Raw genomic sequence first — 25774 nt, 5'->3', positions numbered from 1 at the left:
TGTTTGTCCTAAATTGCTTGGCTTGAAGGGCCACCCAAACCCCCCTCCCCTTTCCCTCCCTTCCATCACAGTTCATCAGCTTATTCATACATCAAACGATTCACAAATATAACCCCATCATGAAAGTTCACATTATCAGGATATAACACCCTCTCACCTCCTCCCACTTGTCCACGATGTCCTGTGATGTGATGGTGGTGTAGGGATTGGGCCCACTCAATGAGATGTTGTATATTTGGGCCACTTTCAATATCTCATTGTGTACAGCCAAAATAGAGTTCTTTTCCTTCTCGGCATCGGGCAGTGTGGCTTTGAACTGCTCGTGAGCTGAAATAAGGCCCTGTCGGGCCACAGGAAAAGACCTCATTAGCATAAGTATATAGCACTTCTGCTTGGTGTTTGTGAAGCCAATCTTTAATTTGGATCATCCAAGCGTGTTTTTTGTTTACAGTGTCGAGGCTCGTGGAGGAGCGAGAACACAGAACACATCAGGACGTAACAGAATGAAAAGAACAACAGAAAGTGAGCAAGATGGATACAGTCAGAAACTCTCAATCACAGAAGTTGAATGAAAAACTGCAAACTCAGAAAGAGGTTGGCTTGGGGAGGGTTAATGAGGGGAGAAAGGATCACGGTTGTGGATGGCGGATGTCCTGAGATGGTGGTGATCAGCCGTCTTGCAGCTTGAATGGGAAGTCACAATCAATACTTTTTTAAAATGCAAAAAATTCCACCAAATAAACACAAAACAAGATTGGTAAATGATAAAGACAAATATTCACCCTTCCCCAGAGCTGCTGCATCACTGCACATCATACCTGGATCTCATCGATTGTATGCACAATGAACATATCCTGCAGGTCCTCAACCGCTCCATCCATCCAGGTGTTGAATGGAGCTGCACGCTTTGCAAACTCCAGGAACATCTGGTCTATGGTTTCCAAGATCTTCTCAGTCCTCTGAAAGCAAAATACAAAAGGGGGGAGGGAGGGTCAGGGAGGGTCAGGTCAGGGAGCATGTGCCGGAGCCAGCAACCGCTACATTAAGATATTGCCAGGAATCTGGTGCAAACGGGAGGGGGGTGGGGGGGGGAAGCAGTGATACAATGAAATCAGTTGTTAGTCGCCCCTTTTGCATTTTATCTCATCCCATCTCATTCCCAACACCTTCTTAACTCTGACACACCTCCAGGGCCTCCTTGCGTTTCTGCGTCAACTCCCCAAGCTTGTCCCATTCATCACAGATGTCTTGGCAGTGAGTATTCACACTCGCCACATCATGATAATCAAGTTCACTGCAGAAGAAAAGAGGAGTCGTGGATGAAAAAGATGGCTGGACAAAAATAAAGATAAATAATGGTACCCAGAAGAGCAATTTTAAGAGGTGCAACAGGAAACATTATCAAACTGAAGTTGATTTGTGCTTCAACTAAGTGCATTTATTTCAATAATTAAAAAAAAAACGATTTCGGTTCTTGTTCTGGCTTTTCTTTGGACTCTCCAATCGATTATGTTCAAGAAGAGCATGCACACGCCTCTACGATGTAACTGTAGTACTTCAAACAAAAAAAATGGAGAAAAGGGAGGAGAGAGGGAGGGAGGGGAGCGGGGCATGATGTTAGTTTATGCTCCACAACTCAGGCCGACTGAGATTTATTGGAATCCAGCAATTATTGCTCATTGTGTGGCTCCAACTATTCGACAAGGTAACAATAGCAACATCACCAACTTTTGATTTTTCAATGACCCCCCCCAAAAAAAAAAAAAAAAAAAAAAATCAAGTAGCACTCGCAAATGTAGGATGTAGCATTTTGCCACTTGATTGCTGCAGCATTGTGGGCTTCTGTGCAGTGATTTGTAAGGATAGAGCAAATGTGAACGATGACGGCTAAGAACCTGACACGTTTTACCCAAATATGCAACTCGATAAAAACGTCTTTTGGACAATGATCTTCACTTGACAAAAGCAGAATATCTCAGCATCCCAAAATCCATGCTCTTATTATACAACAAAGTGCAAATGATCATAACTGAATTATATCTTTTGTGACCGAGCAATTCGAGGACTGTAAATCAGGCTTGGTGCGTTGTTACTCCTGCCGAATGGGAATGTGACCACAAAACCGTTTCATCCGTTACTTAAATTAGCTCATTACGATGCAATGCATTCAGTATAGACAGCCAAGCTTGCATGTATTCGGTGCCCAACCTACTCATATTTGCAATGCATACCGATGAGCCACGGGTGAACACTCACAGGGCTTTGCAGTCTCGTTAAGATCGGTCGTGCAACAGGCGAAAACAAATGATCATGGAGACAAATTGGGATAATTTTCTGCTGGGAAATGGTTTCATCAGCACCTCATCCAAATCTATCCTGGTTAGTTCAGGTTAGCATCAACGGTCCACTTCAGGAAGGAGCTTGATCAACAACTCTTGCAAATGAAATGTGAGATTATTATCATGGACTGCAAGCAATCTCACCCAAACTGATATGTTGGAATTAACGTAACGAGATATTCTAGAAGTGTTGGAGAGGAACAATAACAATGACAAAAAACAATACGAAACATCAAACCCAAGTCTTCAAGGAAAAGGACACCAACAAAATGGCGATAGGAACAAAGTACAGAGGAAGTCGAGTACATAACCAGTTAAAGGGATATCAATATTGAACGGCAACCAAAGTAAAACTTTGCTTTACCTCCTGAGAGAGCCACGTTAAGTGCAACCCATGGGCATTCAAAGTGATAGGACTGGATCAGCAGATGGGAAAGTCTGCAATCATGTGGTAAGGATGGGAAGTTTACAGACCAATGGAAGCCAGCTGGGAATTATGTCAGAGGGTCTAAAGAGTTTGTTTATGACAATGCCAAAGCAATCTCATCACCTATAATGCCCAAGGGTAGGGAGACTTACAAAAGGCTGCACAGGGGAAGTAATGGATGATTTCAGACCAGGCCCAGTACTTGGAGTGGAGTGCAGAATGTGTTGGTGAAACGAGTAGGAAGTACAAAAGACTCTAAAAGTAAAAGTAATATAATACTTGTGCTCAGAGCAGATTGAGGAGAAAGGAATTAAAAAGTGAGGAATTATGAACAATGAAAAAGACATTAGCATATTACCAGGAATCTGGTGCAACGACCTCATCAGCATTCAGCGACTCCACAAAGAGTGCAGCTTTTCTCATTAATCTTACAGACAGGCGATTGCTTCGCCAGTTGAAGACGATCCAAACCCACTGACAAACGATTCCCTTTTTCAGGCGTGCTCTTCTGCCCACCCACAATCTGCTCTTGCGTCCATTGTTCAAATCTTTTGGAAAAGCGAGCGAAATTTTGCTCGCTAATCATGTGAATTGCCAACGCCAGCATCCTTAGAAGTGGTCAACAATTCGAAACAGAGAATGATTTAAAAAAAAAACGACAAAAAAAAACCTTTGCAACGGCTACAAGTTGTGCCATCACTGCAACATACTGGATGCTTTCTGCAAATTAATCACATTTTCGAGAAATCGTTTTCGTGAAAATTCCAACTGGACGTTTTCAGGACCGACTAAAGGATGAAGCAGGATTTTGTGAGAAATGTGAAGATGTACAAACCACCATTCATATGTCCATACTTAGTGTTCACTTATCCCTTAAAAAGGCTGTAGTTTTCCTGTAACCGTGACAGAGCACCACTCGCAACACTAATTAATAAGTCGATGCAATGCACCAAGTATTGGGGAGCTTTCAGCAAGCCTTAAAGGCATGCCTCAGTTTTCATACAGGGCTGGGATGTTTAAACGTACACAAAGGTCAAACATTTCAAATGACGAATATTCAAAATGGTCCACATTTACCTTTTTGGAGGGCAATGGGAGGTTTGTACATTTATTACATTCACAACCAATTGGACATGAGGCAACACAATTGTACAGGTACCTATAAAATGCCTGTTAATGTTTTGTGCTTGTTTCAGCTCAATGTAAATGTTATTATACCTCCGCTGATGAAGTCACCGGTGGCATTTTGTTTTTGGGTTGTCTGTCCGTACGTACGTCCGTCTGTCTGTCCATCCGTGCTAATTTTCTCCGTTTTCCCTGCAACTCCTTATCTGATTGACACAAAATTTTCACCATAGGTGCGACTACTCATGCAGAATGTTTTAATGATAATTGTTACGTCATAGGTCACGTAGTGTGGCAGCAATGTTAGAAAAAAAAAAAGAAAAAAAACTTTGGACCTCCATCTCTAAGTACTCCCCGTGGGGAATAAGAATGATTGTTCTTTTGAAGATTTCATAGGACGCTTTGTCATGACATCATAATTACATACATCGGACGCTTTATCCGATGAGTATGAAATTTTTTGAGGGTCATCTATGGCTAAATTGTATTGGGGGGGGAGGGGGGGTTGATGACGTCATCAGGCACGTGGTTTGGCAGCCATGTTATTTTTTTACATAAAAACCTTCAAAAATCTCCTTCTCCGAAACAGCTGAACAGATTGAGGCGAAACTTTACAGGTATGATCGCCTATCCACGAGGAACAAAAAGTTGTCCACCAATGACATCGTAGGTCACATGGTTTTGGCAGCCATATTGGATTTACCCTAAAACCTTTAAAAAAAAAATTCTCCAGAACAGCTTGATAAATTGAGGGGAACTTCACCCACATGTTCCCCCAAGCATTGGGGACAACAGAGTGTTCATGAATAATTAATAATTAATTTATCACATAGTATGGGAGCTGTATTGGATTGAACCAAAATCTTTAAAATATTTATATTTCTCTTGAACCGCTTCATCAATCGATGTGAAACGTCGCAGTTATGACAGAGTAGTCATGGGCAATATATGTTTTAAATTTCAACATGATCAGACGCATGGTTTAGCAGCCAGAATAATTTAATATTTTGAATCTTGGTTCAGGGATTTAAATCAAACTTGGTACAAGTGTGTACAATGATGTAATAATGTGGGCGGAGGCATATCTGGTGACGTCGGGATGTCAGTGTCCAAGTCATTTTCTTTTTTACTTTGTGTGTGTATATGTATATATTGTTACGTGGAAAGGAGGGTGGGATCAATAGGCAGATCGAGGGGAGACTGTCAAAAGTAAGCCATATGTAATATGTGCACTGAAAAGGTGGCGGTTGTAATCTGAGAACAGTATGGAGTAAGGTTGTATTATGTCTGACCTTATGGATAGGCGAGGCCATATGAGGACTTGTGGCACCTGGCAAGACACATGCAAAGCACTTTGCACTTTAAAGAACATCAAGGGGCATTTGGCCAGTACACCATAAGCCATGACAGCAAAGTAAGGTGTAGATCCATGCTTGAAAGAGGAATGCTTTTTGCTGAGGGTAGTCCCCCAAAGGGTGGCAACACCTTCAGACAGCAGATGACCAATGCTAGGACCCACCACCCATGAAGGCGGTTCCAGAGGTAAGGAAGTGCACTTTGCAACGATAGTCCGCATTAGTTGGAGTCAGACCTTTGGAGAGGCAACCTCTCTCCTTTCTCTCTGTTTATTTGCTGTCTGAGGAGGATATATTGGAGAGATGTGACAGCTTACCACAGTCTTTAATCACCATTCCTACTCACGCCATGCACCACGAGCTGCACTTTGCCTGTGCCACGCCAACCTGCACAACCACACCACCTAGACGAAGCCAAGCTCGTGCCTGCCTAAAGTCCTTGCCGTTTCCCTTTGTTGTATGAAGCTAGTATTGTCAGCACCATCTGCAGGTCATATTTAGTTTTATTGTATCTAAGATTATATGTATGTGTGTACATGTACGCATGTACACATGCACGCACTCATTCGATGGAGGTGGATACTAAGATCTGGTAGGTGTCCGTTCCATTTACTGAAACCCACCGTGTGGTGGTAGCAGTCAACAAAAGTAACTTACATGCACACACACACACACACACACACACACACACACACACACACATACACACACACACACACACACACACACACACACACACACACACACACACACACACACACACACACCAAAGCAGCTGAATGCAGACCACCAGTTGTTATTGGAAACCCTGCTCAAATACTAAAATGGAAAAGAAAAAAATTGTTTTTTTTTTAAAGATGACAAAGTCATGCTGTCAGTGTTGACAACTGAAGGTGTAAAAACGGTTAAGACAAACTATGAACCATTCTCCAGCCAAATTGGATTTTGAAAGGCCAAACATGCTATCCCGTAAATGAACGGAACTTGTTGTTGGTATTCTTGACACCTAGGGTGGCTACACCAGCAGCAAATGTTGGAAACATTGGTGTGTGTCAGTTTATAATCGGTGAGTTGTGGAAGTAATGTCAGCCCAGTGGCAGAACCCAACAGGACTATAATGGTTAAGCAATCCATCTTTATAATGTTAGTTTAATTTAGAACAATAGCATGATAAACTGAACAAAGCATGACGACAGCCACTCCGATGAATTGAGGCAGCAATGTTTCCCACCAAACTGTATGGAAATGTAGTGTGCTGCATAAAAGAGATGGGCTGCCTTAACTTCGCTCAAACACCAGATGTGTTCCCCAAGTTCACATACACGAGATGTTCACAGATGTTTTTATGCAGAAAAAATATGGGATGCATGTGCTTAATCCATGGAAAAGATGAACCGATTAATGCAATCAAATAAAATACCAAATACAGGATTGGAGCCATGAGGAGGAACCCAACCAAATAAGATAACTTAATTTTTTTTAGAAAGGAAGCAACATATAAAATGTAAGAAATGAAAGTTAGGAAAAGGCACACACTTGAGCTCCTGGGCGATGGCAGCTATCTGTTCAACACGATCCTGGTGTGCTGCGAGGTCGCTCTCAAATGCCTCACGTTTGCGGAGAAGCGCCTTAAGTTCGGTAAGGGATACAGACTCGTAATCTCGTTGCAGCAGCAGCGCTTCCTTGCCTATGGACAGAAATATATTCAGATGAAATAAGTTTTGAAATTATCCACACAATATATATATATATATATATATAAATATATATATATATATATATATATATATAAATATATATATATATATATATATATATATATATATATATATATATATATATATATATATATATATATATATATATATATATATATATATATATATATATATATATATATATATATATATATATATATATATATATATATATATATATATATATATATATATATATATATATATATATATATATATATATATATATATATATATATATATATATATATATATATATATATATATATATATATATATATATATATATATATATATATATATATATATATATATATATATATATATATATATATATATATATATATATAATCATTGAATATACTTCAGTGTCGAGAGAAAATAGTCTCCAATCAAACCAGAGCTTCTTTTTCCTCTGCCCTTACCCCTTCACATGCCTTCTCCTTCTCCCACCTTAATCTCTCACTCCCTATATCCCTGTCATCTCCTTCTCACACTCCAACTCCCTCCACATTAACTTTCTCACCCCCTCCAAACACATTCCTTCACCACCCCGACCCTCAAACACCCATTCCTTCACCAACACCCCTTTCTTCCTTTACCCACTCTGTCCCTATCCCCCTTCCATCACCCAACCTCTCCACTTTCCTCTTTCTTCACCCACTGCCCTCTCCTGTATTCTCAATTTCCCTTTGTTTGTGATACAATAAATAATACAAGTTATTAAAAAACGTCCTCAGGATGAAAAACAAAACGAAAACAAAAAAAAACAAGCACTATAAAGCTTGAAAAGCACTTGAACTTATTCATGCAGCTTCTCTTCCCGATCAATTAAATTACTGTACAAACCCCTTTAGTCCTGGCTCTGGGTGGGGTGGTGGAGGGTGGGAGTACGTGTCCCTATTGTTTATGTATGGTGTCAACCAATAATTTCTTCTTCTATATGCCAAGACCTCTGAAAAACATCTGGATGTCAATCATAGATCGAGTCAGGTTGCTCTGCAGTCACTCAAAGATTTTCCATTACCCCTAAATTAGCGCATCGATGATAATACAAATACGCACATCTCCTCCAACAGTAGTGGAAGAAACATGATCTTGGTGGCTAATGTGGGGACTTTAACCATGGGGAATCCATTGGCGGCATCACTTGTGATCAGAGGTCATCTAATTAACATAAATGTCAGGTGGCCATCCAAATAACCATGAAATAAGGATTTTAACAATTTTGCAGCCTTACTCATATGTGTGTATATATATATATATATATATATATATATATATATATATATATATATATATATATATATATATATATATATATATATATATATATATATATATATATATATAGTAATATAATATGATGATGATGTTGGTGTCTTATGGTTGTTTGTTGACCACAGCAGTTTTTTTTCTTCATTTCCAGGTGTGTTGAGTGCTGCTTTGTTGAGGTGTAACGGTAAATAATGAGTCTATTGCACAAATCTTGACTAATCGCGGTATCAATGATTATATCTGTTGCACTACAAGAGTCATCAGAAGATGCTTCTATTGATCTTGAAAAATGTGTTCGTTGTTAAAAATGAACAAATGACCAACAGATGAGCACAACCCATGGATGTGAGCGAATTGCAGAGGCATGTGATGTCCGCAACGACTGTTGAAAAACAAGTGAAACTGGTCGAAAGTGATGAATTTCTCTATCAGGTCTCAAATCAGTGTTTGTAAGAAGCACACAAATATTGTTGCGAATCTGGAAGCTTACCTCAACATTCAGGTCTTATATTCAGGTCTCAACTTACCTCAACATTCAGGTCTTATAACTCAGTTATTTCGATAAGTGAATATGGATAGATAGCTCGCTTTCCCGAGTCTAATGGGTTAATAAATGTACATGCGCTGTGCGTTATTTTGATAGGTAGAGTTTTCTTTTCTTTTAACACCCCTCATCACTATGACAACGCAGCATCACCTTCACCTCGCTCTGTCCGACGCCATTGCCTACGTGCGTGTCAGCACTACGTGGGCGGAGCCCATGCAGAATAAAGTTCCTCTGGCTGTTTGGTGGGCAGAGCCCACGCAGAATAATATTCCTCTGGCTGTTTGGTGGGTGGAGTTCAAGGAGGAGCCTCGCGGTGGCCCTTGACCAATCTGTGTGCTTCAGGTGGAATGACCGCTGCTCAGCCAATCAGATCCCACGACAGGGAGAAAGGGGTCCTCGTGACGTCACCACGCCCCCGGGCCAATCGACGGACTTGCCGCTCGTTTTGGCCAATGACAGGGCGACGAGGGATTCTGCATGCCAAAACCGTCCAGTGAGGGAGAGCGAGGAGGGCGGAGGTGTCCCCCCCCCGCCCCCCCCCCGGGACAAGGTGAATAAGGGTGGGGCGCGATCGGACCAGGAAGGCTTGAGCTTGAGAGATCCTGGGAAGAAGAGCTTGAGAGATCCTGGGAAGAAGAGCTGGAGATTGAGAGATCCTGCCGCCAACAGAACTGAAGGGGTGCACGTCGTCTCTCTGAAGGATACAGAGGAGAGGTTTGGTTGCCAGAACGAGCGCCGAGCATAGCTGAGGAGGCTGATCGCGGCTCGCCGGTCTCTGGATTTGGCTCACCTCTCGCTGGTGCCCAGTTCGAATCAGCGCGAAGACCACACAAGGTGGACAGGTCCGAGGCAGGCTCTGGTCTTCAGCTCGCCTTCCCCTCTGAGCTGGAGGCCTCAATAAAGGCTGTGGCCACCGTTTCGTGTGTGTGTGTGTGTGTGTGTGTGTGTGTGTGTGTGTGTGTGTGTGTGTGTGTGTGTGTGTGTGTGTGTGTGTGTGTGTGTGTGTGTGTGTGCGCGCGCGCGTGCCAGTCTAGCAAGTAATAAATTGTATTAGTGCCTTGCTGTGCACAAGTGCTTCTCTATTATTCGGATAACTCTGCTTCTTGCGTGCCCCCCTGCCCCATTATAAATAAACCCATGTGTTAAATGTGTCAGCTTGTTTTGTGTTTCTTTTGTTGGTTTAACACGGTGCGTGTTGGAGAATTAGCCAGGCCGTTGTTGCGGCCGTAAGGGAACATTTGGACCGACGGATCTCGGTGATTATCCGCTCGTGTTGCACACAGTTAGAGTACGCTAGCAGCATGCTCCGTACGAGCGCCGTCGAGGGTGAATTTCCCTGGAAGTTTGGACGACGTGGGTATTTAGGTAAATTTAAAACCCTACCCCACGTGGTCGACCTATTGGCGAACTTCGGTCCGATAAGGGACCCGTCGGCTCGGGAGTTAACCGGGGTGACGACCTATAAATTCCGGGTGATCGGTGGAGCCGACTCTACTGCTCCATCTCGCGGTCGTGCTCACAGCCAATACCTGGCCCACAACAATATTATCCTTTTAAAACGCATTATCAAAGACAGAGAATCGTAGGATACGCAGCCAGCTCCTCAAGAACCATGCCATGCTCGTGAGTCTACAACTCATTCACATTCGGTCAGACGTCCACCTCAAAATTTCCAAAGTACAGGTAGTGTATTACACATTGAAATGCCTTATTTGTGACAAGAAGTCACACAAAGGAGACTATGCCAAATATCGTATATCTAAGTCAAATTCTGCCAACTCATTCCTCGCAGCAACAAACTTTTCAGGATGCCATCGTCACACGAATATGTGACCTTCAAGATGAACATGCTGTTTTCAGCGCCAATTTGTATAACCACAGACACTGCACGACGATGTATGTTCAAAGTTTTCAATATGCCTCATGTTCATCTGGTGTGACCCCCAAGTTGATCCAAAACAACATGCATGGGGCGAGATTGCGCCAGAGCTGGAACAGGGGCTGAACAATGGCAAAGGCTATGAACTCAGTGACATTAGAGATCACTTGAATTGCTCTCTTGTTGATGACAAGAGTCAATTTTGCAATACAGATGTGAAGATATTCTTGATAAAGCACTTTGTTAGTACAGTTGATTTCACTTATCCTGGTGAGTTACGTACATCTATGATGGTGCTTGGTTTGTCAAATAATACTGCAGATGTGTTAGCTGAGCAGATTCGTACTGTTGATCCTGTAAAATATGTGCTCGTGTGTTTAGGAAGTCTATTGATCATGATTTTGATTTAGCTGATAGATTCTGTGATGCTCAAGATCTTTAAAATGCATGTTCACATATGAACATTCCTGAACCTATACTTAGGTTTCTGGGGTATTTGTACAATTTCAAACCTGAAACATATCCAAAAGCAGTCACAGCAGTCATGATGGACCATTTTATTCCGAGATGACCCTCAAAAATTTTCATACTGATCGGATGTGGCATTCTACATATGCAATTATGACGTCATAACGAGGGCACTTCTGACGTCATAAAAAAATTAAACTCATTCTCCACGAGGAGTACTTGCTATTTGCCAAGAGGTCCAAAATTTTTCTGTTTTCTCAATATGACTGCCACACCACGTGACCTATGACGTCATAATTATCAATGAAACATTCTACACGAGTAGTCACACGAACGGTGAAAATTGTCTCAATCCGACAAGCGGTTGCGGAGAAAAACACGAGAGTTCTGTGCGGACAAACAAACAGACAGACAAACCCAAATGCAATACCCTCTCCGAATCCTTCGGCGAGGGTAACTCGGCCGAAACAGTATCCTGGACAGTAAACCCCAACCCATCCATGACAGTCAAACTACTCTCCAGATCCGATCGTGTTCACCTTGCACACCACACATAGCTCCTCCACAACAAGCACAGACTCACCGACACCACTGTCGACACCTGCAAACTCTGCCAGGCTGCCCCACATACAACAAAACACATGTAAGACTGCCCAGTCCTGGCTCCACTGAGACAAGAGCACAACATCGATGTGAGGGATCTTTAGGTCGCTCCTGGGAGATCGATCGGCTATCTCCGTGCCGTGGGCCTGTTCGAGCAGAATTGACCGGCAAAACACAACAGCAACAACCACTGTCAGCGCTTGAATGCTACATATCCATCCAAATCATCAATAGCTGGATCTGACCGGTCGTCATGTGATGCCGTTCATCCCATCTCCGTTGCCCTGCAAATGTGTACAACTAATGATGATGTTGGCTTGGAAATTCCAGTTTTCATTCTGTGTGTTTTGTCACAAATGTCATGTATTTTTTCATTTGTTCATACTGTTGCGGTTTTATAAAACGCATGCCGAAATTGAAACACACATAGCACGTATGATCTTGGAATCGCTGTTTCCATAATGTACGTTAAGAAGAGCGCCTTCCCTGGCGGGGTTATTATGTAATTAAATGCATTGGTTGGATAGCTAGCACCCCCTCTAAAGCCATTGCGATAATAGCAACATCAGTGCGTAATGACGTGTGCCGTGACTGCCGTCATCACATTAGGAGTGCCGTGTATTTACTGCCATGGCTGCTTAGCGTGTGCGAACACCACCAGCATTCTGGAACCCTCGCCGAAGCCATGGCTTTAGAAGTGCACGCCAAATTTGTTGTTATAAACTCAACCAAGTTCTTGTTTGTCAATTAGTCTGTATGGACATCTACCAAACGAACCAGGTTGCGGATCTCCTCTCCTGGTGACAGCTGGAAGGACCAAATGAGTGAATATTCAGGTAGGCAGCAAAATGGGCGGGGCTGCGGGGAATCCACAAACAGCTTGCATGGGGCCAGCTCGGAAGATCTGACGTGGCTCATTAGCTGGCCCCAGGCCACCTCGGAGGAACTGACGTGAGGCTCTTTAGCCCTGCCTGCCATCGGGGCTATAAATCTGCGCCTGACACGCTGGTTCTCTCTCGGTTCTGGTCGTCACTGTCGATTTTGCCATGGTCATGGACGCTCTGCATCACCCTTGCTTCTTCCTTGGTCCCAGATGCTTTGGTTCGTGCTCCCGACTGAGCTCGTGGAGCCTCGGTTGTGGAAAGCAGTGTCGGAGCCATTCCGAGGAGTGGCAGGGAGAGCGGTACCAAACTGGGGAGGGAAATGGTTACGTACATTTCGGTAGGCTGAGGCCACCCTACCCCTCCCAATTTGTCTCCCTGTGTGTGGTCTGATGGGTACCCTGTCTTGTTATCCAGTTGGTAAGGAATAGGGTAAGCTAAGTCTGTAACGTGAATTTTCTCTTCATTTTTGTAAATCCACACCTTGATTGCTTTTCATTGCATTTCCCCTTTTCCTGCCCCGGTTGCCCTGTGATTCCATTAAAGCCCTTGAGTTCCCTTCTCTACTTCCTGCGCCCGACATTACTTATTGCAAATAAATTTTTCTTGTTCAATTATATTTCCAATCTGCCCGTGGTTGTCCTTTCTCCCATTGGTCGAGCAATGTCCGTACATAGATTAGCCAGGAGATTATAATTCCCCAACTAATTGTCTCTCACATCAGTCAGGCGTTGTGCTTGCGGTAAGCTCGGCCGCCTTCATCAAGATCCAATAAAATGCCAAGGGCACGATTCCCTGATAAGGCGACTGTGTGTTCCCAGTTAAACGGTAGTCAGATGGAGGACACTGGGTCATGTGGTTAAATTGGTGGTGTTTGCGGTCGATTAGTGCCCTGCCGTGACATGGACGTATTCGTGTGCGACGGCTTCAAATCTCGGTGAGTCCGGGGAAGAACTGGGGATACCCCCACCCTCGTACCCCCGTGACCCCGGGTCCACAACGGTTTGGTTGTCAGGAGTGCGGATGTGATACCCCCTGACAAACGTAACAATACTCTTGATTTAAATTGCGGTGTCCCAATTTGTTCCAATAAAATTGCCATTTTCCACACAAATAATAATCTTTAAAGCACTCCACACAAAGATATTGTTCCCCATGTTCTGATCCCCACCTCCAAACGAACATAACTTGATTGCCAGTGGAAATGCCGATCTATATCTCTCTCTGTGTCATACTGTCCAAGCTGGCCGTTGGATGTGCTGAATTATGACCGTCGTACTCTGAATTTAGCTGAAGCCGAAAACTAGACTGCATGTGCGAAATTAAATCGGTAAATACAGGAAAAGTACTGAAAATATCATCCTTGGATGGAATTCCAAGGGTTGAAAATTCATATCACCAAGTTTCATACTCGTAAATGGCATAGCTCTGCAGCGATAAACATACGAGTACGAGTATGCGCATCGGCTCCCATCTCTCTCGTACTGCGCGCTTAATGGGTCACAGCTTGCTGGGGAACATGGCGCCTATTGTTCAGTTGGCCAGACTCTCTTTAAATACGGCAATGGATGTACTGTACTCGACATTCAGCAAAAAACATACTGTAGATTTTCTATTTAAAAATGACAAAAAAAATGCAATCAGAAGCTGTTAAAAAAAAGGGGCTGTCGAGCAATCTGACTGGATCTGGGCTTGACACCCAGACTTTTATCAAAGGTTGTGGCATATAGAACAAGATAATCTTGTGTGACGCCATGCATAAACAATGGACACGAACTCCCCACCAGAATCTAGACTACTTCTGGCAAAGGTGAAAGGATTGGAGAGTGGGTGAGAGTGGGTGGAAAGTGCGGGGCGGGGGAGAGTTGTGAGGGACACCTTCAGTCCAGGCCACGTGGATTGCAGCCTTCTGCCGAAACTTTTCGGCAAGATGGTCAAGACGTTCCAACCTGCGAATTTCGTTCAACAACCACTCCTCATAGCCCTTCTCAGCCTGCTCCAGGCACCCCCACGCATTTGCAATGTCCTGCACAAAGGATATGGGCCATGATGGAACATTTTGTTTTTAGTGCTGTGCACCAGGCAGTTGGAGGAAAAAAAAAATCATCATAGATGTACATTTTCTAACCACTCACTCACTTGCTCATATAAATGTTAAGTAAATTAAATTAAAAAGTAAAGTTAAAATAAATAATTCAAGAGCAGTTTGTATTTTGTACACACTGAAACTTTATATTTATTATGAATTTGTATTTACACTTGAACATCTCCGGTAGTGATGTGAAAGTGCATACCAATACATAATTAAATGAGAAAGAGCACTCGGTAGAGCGCATACCTCTGCCATGTCATGCCTGATCCACAAGAACATATCTGGCCCAATACATTTTTGAAATATCATGCTATATATCGTTTGAGTCCTATCTCTCAATGGTGAAGAATCACTTAAAAAATTCAAGTAGTCGAATCCAGATTTGGATCTTCAGAAAAATCGAATCAATTCGTCATGGTCACACACCCAATATGTCCACCAAGTTTCGTCCAGATCCGTCCAAATCCAAATCCAAGTTTTGCGCAAATGTTCCTTGATTGAATCCGTCACGTGACGGAAATCGGGATGGGCAAAACCTGAGAGCTGCATCCCCTGTCCAATTTGGCGAGTGCCGTCCGCATCTCTGCTGCTGTTGGCATCGGCTCTGGTTCGTCGTTGCTTTCTTCCCTTGGCTATTGGGATTCGGGGTCGGAGGGATTCGAGCGGCGGCAGGATTCGAAGTCCATCACCAGTTGCTGTTGTTGTTGTTTTTTGTTTTTTTTCACTCTGCGGCAGCGCATACTACATCAAGCTTCGGTTGAGACCGCGCACATGCCAATCAGGTGGATTTATTAAACGGAGGATTTCTCAATGTAAAATTCCGTTCCAACTCATTTTGGTCACAATCAGTGGCTGGATTTTATAACCATGGATTTATAAAGCGGCGTCTACTGTATCTTCTATCTATCTATCTCTCTTCTACATATTAATACTGAAGGACCAATTTTGTGCTCCTACGAGCGGTCGCGTCACGTTTTTCTCGGTACTGTGACCTGGACTGAAAGAAACTTCGTACCTGTTAAAGTGCATCGCACATAGTGGCAATAGTCAACTTTCAACGCTGAAGCAGAATAAACACTTTTCGTTGAGATGAGGGCGAGGAGTGGAGGCGGGGGAGGGGGATGAAGAGACGGGGTCAGGGAGTGAAGAGGCGGGGGGCAAGGTAAGCAAATTTTTGGGTGGAGGTAAGCAAACTGAAAGCGGGAGGCAGGGGAAAATGGGGCAGGGGCTGGGTTGAATTAGGCGGAGTTGAGTGTGAGGGGTGGACAGGGGGTGGGGGCCCGGGGGCAAGTGGGGTGGGGAATCAAGAGACGGGGGCGGGGAGTGAAGAGGCGGGGCCGGGGTAATTACATTTTTGGGCAGGGTTAAGTAAATTGAATGGGGGCATGGGCGGGCGGTGAGTAAGCGGGGGCAAGCACACCCTGTCCAGTCCATGTCCCTTGAGTGTGTGTGAGCTGGTGAGGGTGGTTAAATGAACGGAATCCGTCTGTGACGGGGTTTCAGCTAGTTGTTATGATTATGGGGGTAGATGGAAGAATCTAATAGGGAATAGCATTGTGTAGTGTTGCTTGGTCCATGGATGAGTAGGAGGCATCTTGATGTTGTAAGTAGGGAATCTGTGAACTTGTGTTTCCTGTCACTACACGAGGGGTGGTGGGGTGTTATTTCGCTTTGGGAGCAAGAACAAGTTCCCCAGGACATGATTTCCCTCTGTGATTTTTCCCATGTCTTTATTTTTCAATATCGGCAAGAAAGGTGGGGAACATGTCCATGAAACCACAACAAAACGGGTAGAAAGCCACGCCATCAAAGTTGACAACAAGCGAAGTCACGCCCCCGAAGGACGATTGATGGGCGTGACGTCAGAAGCCAGCCGAGAAGGCAGAAGCCTGCCTTCCCTGGTTTCACGGGAGCAAGCCACGCCCCGGAGGCGGAGGATAAAATAGGACAGAGAGAAGAGGAGTGGTTAAAGGCAGCTTGCGGATTTTGTTGAGGATTATAGTGGAGCATTTTGAGAGGCGAAAGAAAGGGAGCGCCCAGGAGAGGTTTCGCATTTCAGGAGGAAGGAGGAGTTAGTTGGCTTGGCATTTTGGGAGAGCCGTGATCAGAGTAGAGGCATGAGGTGCATTGTTTGGAGAGGCGAGAGCGGAGATCGAGCACACACCAAAGAGCGTGAGATTTGTCAGGATTGAAAGACATATTCCACGTGTTGTACCAGCTTGCGATTTTATCCAGTTCTGCAGAGTGAAGAGGATGCTGCCTGCTGATATGAGGGATGAGAGATGGTACTGCAGAGGGTGGAGTAATCAGCAAAAAGATTTTCCAGCGAGTCGGTGAGATCATTGATGAAAACCAGAAAAAGAACAGGGCCCAGAACGCTGCCTTGAGGAACTCCAGCATGGACAGGAAGAGGAGATGAGAGAATTCCATTAAGAACCACGCGTTGACTGCGACAGGAGAGAAAGTCCGTGAGCCATGGGTGGAGATTGCGTTGGATACCATAGAAAGAGAATTTGGTGAGCAGGAATGGGGAACCAGACCGTATCAAAAGCTAACAATATGTCGAGGGAGATGGCTCTGATTTCATGTCTGGCACTTAGGACCTCCATCCATTGTTGGGAAAGCAGAAGCAACATATCCAGGGGAGAGTGACGTGGTGTGAATCCAAATTAATGATCGCTAATCAAGCCATTGGAGAAGAGGAAGGATCTGATGACAGAAGCGATGATGGATTCCATGACCTTGCTGATGATTGGGAGATGGATGATTGGTCTGTAGATGCAGAGTTCTGTTTTGGTACCTTTTTCATGTGGAGTGGCAATGTTTGCTGATTGGTCGTTGACCTCGAGTAAATGAGAGGGTGAATCGAACAGAGAGAGGGTGAAGCAAGAGCAGTATAGCAGGCTTTTAGGACACGTGGGCTGATGCCGTCTGGACTGGTTGCAGAATCAATCAATGTTTGACAGCAAGCTCTACTTTGTCAGGAGAAAAGCACACAGAGTCCAGGAACAGCTGGGTGTGGCTGGGCAAGATAGTTAAAGAAAGTGATTGTGTTTGCTTCAAAATTATGAGTCCCGAACCCGAGTTTAGGCATTCAGCCTTAGCGCATGTGTGTCGACTGTGCAGCCCATTGAGGTGAGGAATGGATGGAAGAGGAACATGCATCAGAAACAGACTTGACCAGATGCCACCAGGATTTGGAGGAGAGAGACAGGTTTGAGAGTTCAGACTTGAGATGAGAAAGATGTTGTTTTCTGGCTCTTCCAAGGGTAGACACTCACTTGTTCCAAGCTTTGTGGAAGGAACTGAGATCGTCTTCAATTGGCTTTGCCTTCCATGAGGTGAAGGCAAATCATTTGAGAGCAACTGCCTTGCCACAAGCTTCAGTGCACCATGGTCAGCAGGAAGGGTATGACAACTGAAGACGAGAGGGGATAAATCTGTGTGAGAGAGACAGAGACAGAGACAGAGACAGAGACAGAGACAGAGACAGAGACAGAGACAGAGACAGAGACAGAGACAGAGACAGAGACAGAGACAGAGACAGAGACAGAGACAGAGACAGAGACAGAGACAGAGAGAGAGAGAGAGAGAAAGTTTGATGACTGCTTGAAGTCCTTGCCAATCGGCCTGAGTGAAATGGCAGACTCGTTGGCACCAAGGTGGTTCTCTGAGAACGGCCAATGATGTCTCCTTTAACAAGCATATGGGCAGATGAACTGATTTGAGCAGAGGAAGAACAGAAGATATTTGCAAGGAAATTGGTCAAAACCAAATCCAGAAGAGATGGAGTACCATTGGCTGAGATCCAGGTCAGGAAGTTGACAGACTGTGTCCATCCCAATGAGTCGCAGAAGTCCTTTGCCGAAGTGCTATGGTGGGTGACAGAGGTACCCACACCCAGCCAACTGGCATGATGACAATTGAAATCACCACATATGAGGAACAGAGAATGGCATTACATCTAGAATCTCTTCGTCTGTGCCAAATTTCAAAATTTATACTTCTTCATTGACTTCAGCAGTAGTTCCGACTGCTAAAAAAAACCTTCATTTGTCCAATGCAGACATTGCTTAACATTCTGGGCATCTCTGGGTGCATGGTGCTTATATGACTGATCGGTAATAGCTAATCACTTGCCAAGCCAGCCGTTCCTTATCAACCGTTTCATTTCAGTGCTTGCTTGAGTGCTTACACGACTTAGCAAGACAAGTGCCATACAAGCTGCTTGGTTGTTCGTTTCCAAGCCATGTCCATACACGGCAAAAAAATATTTGCAATGTCACTGAATATATTGAAGCAAACACAGAGTTTGGGCATTCAGCCTTTTCGCACTAAATATTACGTATGTGAAAATTAAGGGACAGACATAGCTAGACGAATTAACGAAAAGGAAATCGACAATGGATTAAAAAAAAAACATGTTGGTATGAGGGAGGAAGACAAAGAGCAGAGATGGGGTGAAAAACATGGATCGAATAAAGTTCAGGCCCTACTCACCTGTGTTTGGCACCGCGTTGTTGTGCGGTCCCTTACGCAGTGGCTCGCTCACTGAAAATGTGCAATTTTATTACGAAGTTTCCCCCTTTTTGTACAAATTTCTTTCGTTATACGACCCGTCACTTTGACAAAGTTAAATGTATAAAAAAAACAAAGAAGATTAAACGTTTTGTTTTTAAAATCTCTTCAAGCATTTTGTTGGAGTGCTTGCTTGGAGCGCTCTTCAAGATTCGATCTCGACAAGCTTTCATGGCAATAACGTGGCTCAGTTCTCCGTGGGGACATCTCCAGAGTTAGGAAGGCAAAATAAATTGGATTATTACAATAAACAAAAAATTGTTTTCAGTTGTTGTGAAGTAATGAATCGCCACATCACAACAGGATAGCCAAGAGGTACGCACACTTGCTCTAAGCCTGGGTTTGAATTCCAAATGACCTATAAACTCTCATCCCGCCGTTTCACAGGCAGGGTGATTCACCAATGTGTGTGTCATCTCTCGGATGGACGTTAAACTGCGTGTCACATCTGTCAGTTTTGGGGATTCCATGAAATGCCCATTAGGAAAAATTTAAAGGATACACAATATTTGGGTATCACTGTTGACAAGAAATGGCACAAGCAGAATTGGCAGAGGTGAAAGTCAGCAAGCATTGGAGAGTGGGATCGAGAGAAGGGAACAGGAGTGAAATCAGTATTGACAAGATCATAATTACACTGAGAAGTACAGAAAGCACACAATTACAATGAATAAAGCATTTCGGTACAACGACAGTTGTACAACAGTGAGGGCAAGACCTTTTATTTTTTTATTTTCATTAACAAAATATAATTTATTGTATTTGAAAATGAACACATTTGGTGGTTGGAGGACTTCGGGGGAGGAAAGTGAGCAGAGCACAGAGATGGGTGTAAAGATAAAGCCACAAGAAACAAAAACGCTAAATACAAAATATTACGTATGTGAAAATTAAGGGACAGACATAACAAGACGAATTAACGAAAAGGAAGTCGACAATGGATTAAAAAAATCATGTTGGTATGAGGGAGGAAGACAAAGAGCAGAGATGGGGTGAAAAATATGGATCAAAACTAGTCTAGCACCCCAGCCAAATTCCAAATTTCACCCCAAAGCTCCAGTTGAACATCCGTGTGTGTGTGTGTGTGTGTGTGTGTGTGTGTGTGTGTGTGTGTGTGTGTGTGTGTGTGTGTGTGTGTGTGTGTGTGTGTGTGTGTGTGTGTGTGTGTGTGTGTGTGTGTGTGTGTGTACACGCACGCACGTGCGGTGTCAAAGGGTTAGCAATAATTGAGAAAGGGATGGAGAGCTGAACAACTTGTCATCCACAAAATATCCCATGTGGTCTGCATCTCAGATAGCCTCTCCTATTCAAACTCCTACTGCACGGCTTCCCGTGCCGACCCATTTTGAGCCAAATGCAGAGGTGTGAAAGGCGGGTGTCTGGCACCTTAAAACCAGGTGGTAGGTGGAACTCGTTGGCCTTAATTGGCAGTCTGCCTCGGAGGACAACTCTGGTTTCACACCATGGCAGGTCGAGCTTGTTCTTCTCCTCGGCACACTGCTGATACAAGGCTGACAACTCCGATTTCAAACCCGAGTGGGTAGATCTCATGAGCCTTTGTCGGCAGTCTACCGCCAACAGAGGTAGAGGCAACTCCCGTTGCCTCGACGTGGACTAGTTTACCCCTTCCATTTCCACTTGCACTGTAAAAGAACTGGATAACTCATGTTTTGCTTCAGAGCAAAGAGCTGGTTGTTCCGCCGTGTTCTGGGGTCTTGGTTTCTGCTCTTTTTCTCATCTACTGACTGCTGATCGACATTCCGTGACCTACCATTCTAAAGCGTGCAGGCCAAAAACATGTTGCAGGTTATGACTGTCTGATAGTGCAGGATCCCAAACTCGGTGGTAATACATTGAGAGGCTGATCTATCAGCAGGTGTTAAATGCCAAGGTCGGTGTACTGCCATGGACATGCATAGATGGTTCCCTATTAATCGACCTCTGGTTGTTTTTCTGAGGCCATTGGAGTGCCCCCTGCCATGGTAAGTTTGTATGATCTCCCGTTTTTGTCCTCTGTGGTCTTTGGTTTGTTTTTTGAAGCTTTAACTGAGTTCCCCCTCTTGTCCCTTTTTTTCTTTATTCATGATCGTGAACATACAGAAAATACAAATGTTGAGATAACGTATCCCCCACTATATATAATCAAACCAGGAAGAGGAAACTCACCGAGACAAGTTTGCCCTCAGAGGGCATGAAAGCTGGGCGGTTCATGAGCCGCAGCTTTGTTTGTAGGGTGTTGAAGTTTATCTCCAGTTGGCATTTTTCCTGAACCTTAGGTGGCTTATGCAAGCGCCGGTAGTCCCTGAAGTCCTCCAGCTTCTGCTGCATGGCCACCATCGTGTTCTCGGGATTGCGGTCCTCGAGCCAAGGAATGGTACGTCGTATCCAGTCCAACAGCTGAAGAAGAATAATAAACTGTAATCAGGCTTGGTAGGACCAACTGTCATTGAAATTTATACAAGACCTAAAAATAAAAGTAAACAAAACCAGCACGCCTGCATGCACCCACGGATGTGCAAAGACACGTGCATCTGCGAGCAAGGGTGTTACCACATTGACAGGCATGTCATTAAAATGTGGTGTTTGCACTTCCTAAGTGCTTTACTGAGAAACTTCATCTGCAATGGTTTAATAATTTGATATCTTTGGCAATGTGGGATTTGCACGCACTGTTGCTGCCATTCAAGGTGGAAAAAGGGGGAAGGGAGTAAGCTTGGAGGTCGACTGTAGACACCATAATCAGATAGACCGTTTCTGTTTTCTTACATACACCTCAGCCTTTGAGTGCACAGTCTTGCATCATACTAATATTGGAGAAACAACACGATATATATTAAAGTCATGAAAATAGACCTCGTGTAACAGAATCGGCCACTTAATTTCAGGGCCTGCTTATCAAGGATCATTTGCAATTGGTTTGGAACCTTGCAGCACTTCCTGTTGGAATCCCACAGTCCTATAGCTCCAAGCTTCACCATTAATGCAAGTCAAGTTGTGCAGGCAGGCACTCACATCGCTTGCCAAGTGTTCATAGTCCTCCATGAGCTGCTCATTCTCTTGGTTCACAGCCAAGACCTTGCAAATGCGGTTAGCAGCAGTTTCCGCCTAAAAGAAAAAAAAAAATACCAGGTTACATGGACTGCACTTTTCACCAATCTGCACAGAATTAGAAACAAAATTGAGAGCAAAAGAAAAAAAATACACTTGATGATTTCAATAAATTAGTCGAGCTGGGGAAAAGGGCAAGAGAGGAACCAAGGAAAGATAAGGGAAGAGAAGGAAGGGGAAGGGGAAAGGTGAGGGTGGGTGAAGGTGGAAGAGAAAGGCAGAGGAAAAAGGTGAGGGGGAAAAGGTGGAGGAAAAAGGTGAGGATATGGCATGTGTGATGAAATATCAATTCCAGGCATTTGTCCATGATTTGATTGGCAAAGTTAAAAGACGTAAACACTCCAAATGATTTTCCTTTTGAAAGACACAACATTCTACAACATTAGCAAAAACAACATTAGAGTCGATTGGCGAGTTTACCCGTTTGAGACCATGGACTGGCAGGGGGCGCCAAATTCACGGCTTCAAAACGATCCCAAAACTCTTTTGAAAACAAGTCGAGGACATATCAACTTCGCTCTCGTTTGCATTACAAAGACAGTCGATAACGAAAATGTCCACAACTTACAGACACCATGGATGGACAAAGTGACGACACACATATATCAAAGTCACAAAACTTCTCTCCCCAAAGAATGGGAGGATTCATCAAATAATGTTTTTTTAATTATTCCAAACACCATTCCCATGCGATCGTTTGAACATGGATCACGCAGAATTACAAAAATAAACTCCTTCATTCCTGGAATTGAACCAAAAAAACAAAAACAACAACAACAATTTTGTTAGATGTCAACAAAACTTAATTCAACACCGAAGCGTTTGAAAAGCTGTTTTATAAAAACATGCAAACCCGTGTACGTCCCAAAGTACATGGGCATGCAAACCATAAGCATGTGTACACATACACAGCATGCGTACACCCATGACACACAAGCGCACACGCACACGCACACGCACACACACACACAATCCCTTTACCGGTCCAGATCAAAAGAAAATGCATGAATAAGCTAAATGGTGGGAGAAACCTGTGCAAAATCTGACAATTCAACAAGAACCTCATGTATGGTGCAAGGCACTTACATTTCATTGCAGATGGTGGTGACGAAGGAGGCCAAGAATATGATAAAGCACATTGTACACCAAAATATAACACTGTTACAGATATGGCCTCGGGGCTAATTGGGAATAGCTTATACTCGTTATTTTATTTGTACATGTTCAGCATAAGCGTACGCAATAAGTGAATGACAAGGCAGGGTTGAGTTTGTTTTTGGGAGCTCCCTCGTCTACCCTTCAAAATTGTTTGTGTCTTCGCTCCTAATCTCTTCACCTTTTTATTGCTTGGAGTTTTCCCCATTGTCATTAAGTGTTTCCCTCCATTTAAATGACAGTGCAGACGTTCTACAAGGCATCATCCACGTGGGATATACAGGCCACCAGGGGGCTCGGAGACGGAAGGGCAACCTTGTGTGCCCATGTCACCCGGCAGCCATGTGCGTCCACGAGGACAGAAACATCAATAACAAGAAGGGCACTCAGTAGAGGGCATATCTCCGCCCTGTAATGCCTCATCCACGAAAACACATCTGGCCCAATACATTTTTGAGATATCGTGCTAGTTATCGTTTTTGGCCCCATCTCTCAATGGTGAAGAATCACTTTTAAAATTCTAGTAGTCGGATCCGGATCTTCACCCAAATCGAATCAATTCGTCATGGTCACACACCCAAATTGTTCACAAAGTTTCATCCGAATCAGTCCACAACTTTTTGAGATATCATGTACACAGACAAACATACAGACAGAAACAGGTGAAACCATCACTTCCTTCACCTTTGGTGGTGGAGGTAACGAGGTGTACCGACGTGGCTCACACGGGGACTGCCTCTACGGTACCAAGAGTCTCCGAAAACGGTGGGGGCAACCTTCTAGCAGAGCAATCTATGAGCGCACGATAGACGGGCAGAGATGTCTACCTGAGCGGAGATAATAAAAATACGTGGCAAACGAAAAATCACTCTTTTGGTTGTTATTGGACAGAGGGCTTCAGGATCATACTCCCAAAAACAAGAACTCCACACATGACACTCATGCTCTTCGCTCTGGGATTTCGACCCCCACCACATCCTGGACCACCCATATGAAAGAGTTGAGGAGTTAAATAATTAAGTGTGACGTGACATCGAGGGCACGGGGTATATTTTTAATTAATAGGTGTTAGTCTGTGATTGCTGCTTGTGGCCAATTCTCTTCCTTTCTCCCCTGCCCCATTTATTGTTAATAATTTGCTTGTAATTGAGAAAGCCACCTGCGGTCATTGTGAGGATACGGAACTCCAGAGCACAATAGTCCAATTGGCAGAATAAACCCACATGCTGGTCAATTGTAAGAGGGCGCATTTAAGGCACCATTATTTTCAAGTCCAGACAATTTTGGGAGGACAGATTTGTCATGGCTGCAGGACGATTGCCGGTCCGTGTGCAAAAAGCGGTGGTGGAGACCTGTCAACCCCTTCCAAACTTGGTGAGTGTGCTGGTTGTTCCGAGGCCTGTGTGCCGTAACAATATCATCATTGACTAAAAAAAGAATATCCAAGTGGCAAGCCAAAAGAATACAAGAAAACCACTGGCCAAGGTGTGGATATACTACATTAGGCAAGAGCAATTTTCCTCGACCGTATAAACGCTCCTAACTTTTAGGATCGTTTCATCACACCAAATTGACAACTTATTGGAAATTTAAAGCTAATCACTTGCATATTGACTGAAGTATCATTTGGCCTGGTTTGGAAAATACACAACTCCGGTGCCCGTCTCACCTTCTGTGCACCAGAGAATGCATGGTAATAACTCGACACGTAGGTCATGATCGCCTTTTCGTCTGGTCGTGCCGTCGCCACAATGTCTGTGTAAATAAATAAATAAACAAACATTTTTTTTAAATAATAATAATAAATAAAATGTAAATAAATAAGTGAATTTTAAAATGTAAATAATAATTAAATTCATGTAAGTAATAAATAATTGCAATAATCCATTAAAACGTTAAGAAAGCATGATCTCGGTCAGACAAGTACAATGTAGATTACTTCTGTCCCACAAATCCTGTTGGCAGTTTATGGAGCTCTGGGATGGAGAATGAGATTTTGGATCAAGAGTGAGTAAATATTACAATACTATTCAAAACAGTCAGTGCGACAGGAAGCCCACCATGGCTACTACATTATGGAAGAAAAAAAAGAAAATCTTGATTTTTCTATGTTCCAACTTTGATGACATTCACTTACCAAAAATTCCTTTTCACATTATGGAATTGTACAAATGCCTTCATT

The 25774-nt window shown here is 43.6% G+C and overlaps 1 protein-coding gene across 1 annotated transcript in view; it reads right to left on the bottom strand.

The window, feature by feature from the left end:
- The window catches only part of LOC147032053 (alpha-actinin-1), a 50201-nt gene that overhangs the window by 9586 nt on the left and 14841 nt on the right, over window positions 1-25774 (bottom strand). The window contains exons 6-13 of the mRNA XM_085869340.1: window positions 25262-25347; window positions 22342-22434; window positions 21496-21726; window positions 14538-14685; window positions 6783-6933; window positions 1186-1294; window positions 819-959; window positions 158-340 (exon numbers count right to left, since the gene is read on the bottom strand). Of these exons, the coding sequence (XP_085725466.1) occupies window positions 158-340; window positions 819-959; window positions 1186-1294; window positions 6783-6933; window positions 14538-14685; window positions 21496-21726; window positions 22342-22434; window positions 25262-25347 (1142 nt within the window). The remainder of the gene's footprint in view (window positions 1-157; window positions 341-818; window positions 960-1185; window positions 1295-6782; window positions 6934-14537; window positions 14686-21495; window positions 21727-22341; window positions 22435-25261; window positions 25348-25774) is intronic.

Source organism: Eptatretus burgeri, chromosome 2, assembly GCF_056783735.1.
Source record: "Eptatretus burgeri isolate ZD-2024b chromosome 2, Ebu_testis_v1, whole genome shotgun sequence".
NCBI lineage: Eukaryota > Metazoa > Chordata > Myxini > Myxiniformes > Myxinidae > Eptatretus > Eptatretus burgeri.
This window is presented reverse-complemented; position numbering and strand designations above follow the sequence as displayed.